The 7,500-nt window shown below is 44.5% G+C and overlaps 3 protein-coding genes across 3 annotated transcripts in view; 2 read left to right on the top strand and 1 right to left on the bottom strand.

The window, feature by feature from the left end:
* Positions 1-1,411, top strand: part of LOC117776232 — a 2,610-nt gene extending 1,199 nt beyond the window's left edge. The window contains exon 2 of the mRNA XM_034609944.1: positions 668-1,411. Coding sequence (XP_034465835.1) covers positions 668-1,080 — 413 coding nt within the window. The 3' untranslated portion in view covers positions 1,081-1,411. The remainder of the gene's footprint in view (positions 1-667) is intronic.
* Positions 1,412-2,199: 788 nt separating this feature from the next.
* On the bottom strand, positions 2,200-4,430 carry si:dkey-11p23.7 (V-set and Ig domain-containing protein). Its single transcript, XM_034612032.1, has 3 exons — positions 4,324-4,430; positions 3,599-3,988; positions 2,200-2,840 (listed from the first exon to the last, which is right to left on the bottom strand). Exons 1-3 carry the CDS (start codon positions 4,370-4,372, stop codon positions 2,416-2,418), a joined length of 864 nt encoding a protein of 287 aa, XP_034467923.1. The 5' UTR covers positions 4,373-4,430; the 3' UTR covers positions 2,200-2,415.
* An 824-nt stretch (positions 4,431-5,254) lies between these two features.
* LOC117777334 (sialic acid-binding Ig-like lectin 15) overlaps positions 5,255-7,500 on the top strand; it is a 3,842-nt gene continuing 1,596 nt past the window's right edge. The window contains exons 1-3 of the mRNA XM_034612033.1: positions 5,255-5,336; positions 5,579-5,956; positions 6,290-6,658. Coding sequence (XP_034467924.1) covers positions 5,273-5,336; positions 5,579-5,956; positions 6,290-6,658 — 811 coding nt within the window. The 5' untranslated portion in view covers positions 5,255-5,272. The remainder of the gene's footprint in view (positions 5,337-5,578; positions 5,957-6,289; positions 6,659-7,500) is intronic.

Below are 7,500 nucleotides of genomic sequence, written 5' to 3'. Positions count from 1 at the left end.
GAACTTTAACAACTAAAAATCTTTCTCTGATGATTGCAGTCACGTTGTTTACTAATAGTCGTGAAAAACTTTTTTAGCCTCAAACCCAACGATTCAACAAACATCCAACATGAAGTTATCATCAGCAGTTATTCCATGTAACTGTTGAGCAAATTTGAAGCAACCTTTTGAAATGTTGTTAAAGAAAGAAAAAATTACAAGTTAGACGTTTTCATCAAGTAGTTTGGAGCGAATTAATCTCAGAGCCCATTGGCTATTGTCTGATAATGTATCATCCTCTGGGGACAACGATCCAGACGGCGGATATCTGTCTCCGTCTGTTCTCAGTCCGACTCGTTTCTTTCATCACAAGTTGAACGTTTCTCCACAAACACGCAAACACTGACACTGTGAAGGAGTTTATCTCCATTAACAGATGTTTGTATATGAATGTGGATCGAATGAGATCAAACTCGAAACAGGAACCAGAAGCTTGTTCCCACAGATTCTACTTATTCACATGAAGACTCAGTTTAAAGAGACGAGGAGGAAACAAAGCAGGTTGCTCTGTGTTGTCGCTTAAAACTTAAGCAAATGTTTTTTGTTTAAATCAACCTCTTGTGTTCAGTCGTTGGTTTGGTCTCACAGCTGAACTCATTCCAGTTTTATCGTTTCTTCTGAATGACAGATTTCAGGGGCTGCCTCTTGGCTCCAGAGGTCGTACATATCGGAGAAGTGGCGGCCGGCTGGCGTGAGTCTGTGAAGTACTGCAGAGACAAAGACCTGCAGCTGGTCAGCCTCTCCGACGGCCACAATGTGACGCACATCTACAAAGAAATGATCCAGGTGAACAACGACAGCGTGCGGGAGGCGTGGATCGGCATGCGTCGGAGCTCCCAGACTGGGGAGTGGTACTGGCTCAGTAACGACCCCGTCAACGCAACCAACTGGAAGGACGGGGAGCCCGGCGCCGTGAACGAAGGCCAGTGTGCCATCATGAGTCTGGAGAGCGGTGAGGAGTTTGGGTGGAGCGACCAGGACTGTTGCAAGGCCGTTCGTCCCGTCTGCTACAGGCGACCCGTCCTCTTTCCACTGGGATAAATCAGCAGGACGGCAAGCGATGACTGAGGGAAACCAGCAGCTGAACATGAAGAGGGATCTCAGATCTCTGAACCAGATGTGCTAATATTTCCCTCTAATCATTAACAGAGTGCTTTAGTTCAACCTGTAGCTGCTGTAGTCTGATTAATATCATCACAACTGTGGTAATTAGAGCGCCACCTGGCTTTTGTCCTTCAATCAACACATACAGATAATTTCACAAACTCTTCTTTTAAAGTTCCACTGAAATGAGTTCACCACGAAGCGACATCTAGTGGTCGCGTTTTTTTCTTTCTTTATTCAAGAGTGTCGTATTTCAGCAGGAAATGTTGATGTTTTTTTAAGCTTTCACTCGAAACCCTACGCTTGTGTTTCACGTGCACAGAAGCAGCGTGAGGAGAAGAGCTGAAGCTGGGAGCAGGCGCTTAGTTTGAGCACAAGCAGCAGCTGTTTGAGTGAGAGCGTTAAGTCGAGTTCCACTTTGACACGAGTCAACACAGTGTAGACAGAAGAATCAGATGAATCTGTAATGAACATTTAATCGTTAAAACGTGTGAAACTAGACGCTGTAGTTTGTTGTTTTCTTTAGAAAACATTTAAATATCATGTTTATTTAAATAAAGTTTGAAGTGTGACATGATTTTCTGTGTTTTTGGCAAAATGAAATGAAAGAAACTTTATTACAAACATTTCCACATGACAACGTGATGATTCCCAACTACAGACACACAAAAAAAGAGGTCAAAGGTCAAAGTTTCTCATGTTTACTTATCCGGCGTCTGCACATGTAAAACAATATGTAAACATCTGCACGTTCTGTAACGTGATTCGTCTGCAGAGGATGTTTTTTCCAAACTTTTTTCATCTCGTCATTTCAAATTTACACAAACCTCCAGTTGGACACCAGCTCCCCCTGCTGGCCGTCACTAGTATGGTCACTGCACTCACTAATGCAAAACACTCTGTGGCTGAAAAAATTAAAATCCAGTCGTTTGGAAACTGCAGTAAAACATTAAAAGACTTTGTTTATTTATATTAAGTTTCTTTATCAAACTCAAACTGAAGATTCCTGTGTCGTAAAATAATAATAATAAGTTTTTTTTTTTTTACGACCTCAGAGTGAACATGAATCATGAATTAATCTTGAATGTAATAATATTTAATAATATTCAGTTTAGTAAGAGTCATTTCAGGTTTTACAACACGTCACAGTTCTTTTCATAAAACTTAAAGGAAATGATCTGGAAATATAAGGATCCATGAAATAAAGTCATAATTAATAAGTACACATAACAAAATTAGGACAAAAAGCAGCATGTATTAAATTAAATGACGTTACTTCCACCAGCAGCCGACCACCTGCAGAGCGCCGCCCTGCACCAACCACACCCCCACCCCCACCAGCAGGATGACCTTTGCCCCCACCGACAGCGTCAGGAGCAGCAGGAGAGGAGGCGACGCTCCGCCCACAGACAGCGGCGGCCGGGGGGCCAGGACGTACAGGGCGGCCTGCTCTTTGCCCAGTGGGTTGGAGGCGCTGCAGGTGTAGTGCTGGCCCGGTTCCACGTCTCGCAGCTGGCTGACGGTCTGGTAGTGGGCCGGCGTACCCTGAGCCAGCGGGCCGACCACTGACCCCTCCAGCAGCTCGTCTGGGCCGAGCCACTGGACGTCCGGCAGCGGGGAGCCCTGCACCCGGCACAGAGCCCGGTACCCGGACTGCTCGCTGCCCTCTACTGACAGAGCCAGGATCTTTGGAGGAGCTGCACAGACAGGAAGAAACTGATGAGTAACACAAAGTGTCGCCACCTGCAGGCAGAGCGGGCAACAGCACGGGGGCTGCAGACGCCCAGGGGACATCCTCTGATCGATCAGTATCACTCATCTGCTTAAACAGCTTCTTCTTTAGTCCTGTGGGACGTTGTCTGGTGGTCGCAATACGTCCACATTTTAGTGTTAAATCTCATCACTGTTGCTATGGTTACGTCAAGCTTCTAAACTACGTCGAGTTTTCCAGCCTCTAAATCCGAGACTTGTGTAAACGCTGCTGGTCTCGTTTTAGTTTGAAAACTCTGGGGTTGTGTTTTGGTCTGCGCTAAAAAAAAAAACGAGAACACGAAAACAACAACAAACAATCAAACAAGTTCCCTGAGCCAGTAGGTGGCGATAAAGTCTACATCAATGATCCGTCAAATACCAGAGGAGCATGAATGTTGGTGAAATGGAGCAGTGATGCTAAATTTAGCTGCTAACTTGTAATTAGACCTAGCAGTGCTAACCATACGTAGAGAAACTGGTACACAGACGCCATTGTTGTTGTTGATTCTGACTCATACTCGTTTCACAAAGTAGCAGTGAACATGTGTGGACTGTGATGTCATCTTCTCTGTAGAGCACTCAGGCCCCGTTCACACCTGCCTTGTGGACTGAGAGCTGTTAAATCTGTGACTCAAATCCTTTGTTAGGACGAGCGGCTCAAACGCTGAGGATCAGCGTGATCATTGTGTCTGTACAAACGTACCCTCTACTCTCAGTCTGGTTCCCATCTTGTCCTCGAAGCTGATGTGTTCTTGTCCCTGAACCTCCACCCTGCAGTAGTAGCGTCCACTGTCCTGCAGGGTGGCACTGTTGATTCGCAGCGACAGGTCGTGCTCTCGTGGGTTTCCCTCCAGCCGGTAGCGCTGGTCCTGCTGGGGCCCTGGCTCACAGGTGGGGGGCCCGGGGTGACTGGTGCAGCGGAACAGGACGGTGGCGCCCTGACCGTGGCCCAGACGCCACAGCACCTTCAGGGAGGAATGCTGGGAGTGCTGCGGGTGACTGAAGGTGCAGGGCAGCACCACCGGGTAACCGTCGGTGGCTCGTACCTCCGGCTGCACATTCATGGACCAGCCGTCTTCTCCAGAGCCGAGCACTGGGGGGGGGAAAGAGCAGATATGTCTTTATGTAGAAGGTAGAAGGTCACGGTCCATGTTTCAGCCTGTGGAGCTTTACCTTAACCCTAACCCTTAACCCTAACCCTTAACCCTAACCCTTAACCCTAACCCTTGTCATGTTTCCAACAGCTGATCTATTTCTAAACAGTTGCTACTTGACCTAAACCTAAACCTGAACCAAAACTAATGTCTTATCTTAAGTTTTAATAATGTACATTATGGTCCAATGAGTAACACCCCCATCACACACACACATTCTGAACATGTATAAATATATAATGTTCAGTTTTATGATGAAGATGAATCAACTGACCTCCGACAGCAGAGAAGAGCAGAGAGCTGCAGAGCAGAAGGACGTCCATGATGAGACTGAAGGAACTACACGACCAGCTGTGTGTGTGTGTGTGTGTGTGTGTGTGTGTGTGTGTGTGTGTGTGTGTGTGTGTGTGTGTGTGTGTGTGTGTGTGTGACTCAGTACCTCCACAGCCCCGTCACTGTGTCACTAGGTGTGTTTCTTCCCATTTCTGCTTTTGAACAGTATTTGTATCATCAGGAAACTCACTGACTGTAAAAATATCACGATCCCCAGATGATGAATCACAGAAACAAAGACGGACGATACGTCTGCATTTCCTCCAGAAATGACCCCAAAATATCTCAGATTCTAACGCTGCCATCTTGTGGTGATGACGTGCAGTCAGTGATCGTGGCACCGTGGTATCGAGGTACCGCCCATACACCTGCTCAACCAATCAGGAGTCAGTCTCAGCCCATATTTATTTCATCAAATAACTAATTAAAACCAAACTGATCAGAAACACCTGAACGAACATGCTCCATGTCCCATCTGCTAACATGGAGGAGGAGGTTTACGACCTATACTGCAGTCAGACACCAGGGGGCGCTTTGGCTTTACTTTTATGAGCTGTGATGTTGTCGATATTTACATAGAACACTTTAGAGTTGAATGAGCCCATAACCTTTTCTCTGGCGCCATCCTCAGGACAAACTTTGCATGACAAGGTTCTTGTTGTTGGATAAACTGAAACATCAGATGTAGGATTCAGACTCAGAACATATGTACACAGAACATTCAAGACTTCAAATATTCAAATACATAAATCATGTACATGTCAAACATCACTTCCTGGCTGCGTCTGTGGCTTCTGCTTCTACTTTCGGACACTGGCAGGAAATAATGTCTTCATATGACACATTTTACAGAACTTCCTCTGCTGCCTGAAGACTTCTCTTGGTTTGCGATGAGTCCGAGGATGTGGCGGCAGAATCAGCGGATCTTTCTTATTCTGTCAGTGATCTTCACAGGTAAGAACTTCATTCTCTGCTCACGTTGACTCAAACCAACCGTTTGAAGCTGTAATGTCGGGTTTGTTGTTGTTAGTGAAGATGAATCATGACCAAAATCCAACAGTTTAGAATCATCCATCCATTAGGTCCTCAGGGCAGGGCCCCAGGTAACGCTCAGTGCTGCGAGCTGTCCTCACTTATCTGTCCCTAAAACTCCAAACATGTCACGAGCTCATACATGATGTGATCCTCCTCTTCAGGGTCGTGCTCGGATGGTTGGAAGATGGCTGTCTCTCCGGTGGTCACCGCCTCCAGAGGAGAAGACGCCGTCCTCAGCTGCTCCCTCACCAATTCCAAACAACAGCAGTATTCAGGGAAGATCCACGTCAAGTGGTTCGCCAGAGAGTCTGATTCTTCACCTTTCTTCAGCTGTTCAGTTCAAAACGACTCAGCGACTCAGGGACTCGGCGACTGTTCGTTTTCTGAGCTCAAACATTCGCTGACTGGAGATCCACGGCGGGGGGAGCTGTCCCTCCTCATCAGGAAGGTACAACTGACGGATGACGGTCAATACTTCTGCCAAGTGGAGCTGGACGGCAAGCAGAGATTGACCCAAAAGACACAGCTTCTTGTTACAGGTGAATCCGTGGAGTTGTGTTCTGTCTGAAACTGAAAAAGAGCTGCTCAGCTGTTTAACCTGAACTGGAGAATCACTTTTAGTTGTAAGAATGCTACAGAGCGCTGAGTCACACGTCACATGTCCAAATCGAAGCAACAACATCACTGAGACGTTAACACGCACGAGCGTGAATGAGATGAACGACAGAAACAGACCAACTGAGATCTGTGGAATAAATCCAGAAATGATCTTTTGCAGCATTTTCTCAGGTTGCATCATTTAAGAGAGGAGAAAATCTGGTCACTTGTATATTAAATATAAAAGTTTGGTTCTGTTTGTAAACTGTTTGCAGCTGAACCTCAGATCCTGAGTCTCGTTGTGGTGGAGACCCCTCCAGCCTCAGGCAGCGCCCCCTGGAGGCTGCAGTGTGAGGTGGAGGGCAACCCGCTGCCTAAACTGGTTTGGTTGTCGGCCTCCAAGCTCAAGTTAGACGACCAGGGGAAGACGACTGAGTCGGGTCGGTTCCGACGGATCGGCGAGGTGCCGTACCTGGAGGGGGAGGAGCTGACCTGCAGGGCGGAGAACAGCCTGGACGGAGCTCAGAGGTCGTATCCACCCAGTCAGACCCTGATGATAACAGCGGTGGTGTGTGGCCTCATGGGGGCGCTGCTGCTGCTGCTGCTCTTCATAGCAGGACTTGTTCACTGTCGCAGAAACAGAGGTGAGCGTCAGAAACATCGTCTACAACAAGGTAAAACACGTTTTTCACATTTATTGATGTGTAATAAAATTTGTGTCTGAGTTGTGAGATCTTAGAAAAATCCTCCTCCAGCAGATTCATTATCTTTTTATCTATTAATTCATTAACGAGACGTCTCCAATGATCAATTTACAAGACTTATTACTATTATTATTGTTATTATTATTGTTGATGTATTTTATTATGATTGTAATTAGTATTATTGTGTTTTATTATTATTATATTTGTTTTATTTTAGTATTATTTTAATTAGTATTATAGTATTTTATTATTATTATTGTTGTTGTTATTGTTGTTGTTTTATTTTATTATTATTATTTTTGATTTATTTTATTATTATTTTAATTAGTATTATAGTATTTTATTATTATTATTATTGTTGTTGTTATTGTTGTTGTTTTATTTTATTATGATTATTTTTGATTTATTTTAGTGTTATTTTAATTAGTATTATTGTATTTTATTATTATTATTATTATTATTGTAGAACCATCCCAGTAGATCAGTTAACTGTTAAGTGGAGACGATAAATGAAACAACGTTCTTATCAACGACCAATAACATCAGTAAACGATTTATTAACCAGGAATAAATCCTCCAATCAGAGAGCTGAACATTTAGTTTTTAATATTTTCTTTCTATCAAATGAAATGTCATTAATGAGCAGGTGATGTGTTCACGGTCTGGTGAGAAAGAAGAGGACAGAGTTTTTACTTCTGTGGTTTCCACCTCAATCACACATCTCTATCTGTCACTGAACCAGAAATATCTGTGTTTTATCTATTTAGTTATTGTTTATTATT

The sequence above is a fragment of the Hippoglossus hippoglossus genome, chromosome 16 (assembly GCF_009819705.1).
Source record: "Hippoglossus hippoglossus isolate fHipHip1 chromosome 16, fHipHip1.pri, whole genome shotgun sequence".
Lineage (NCBI taxonomy): Eukaryota > Metazoa > Chordata > Actinopteri > Pleuronectiformes > Pleuronectidae > Hippoglossus > Hippoglossus hippoglossus.
Note: the sequence above shows the minus strand (reverse complement) of the source record. Positions and strands in the feature narration are given on the sequence as shown.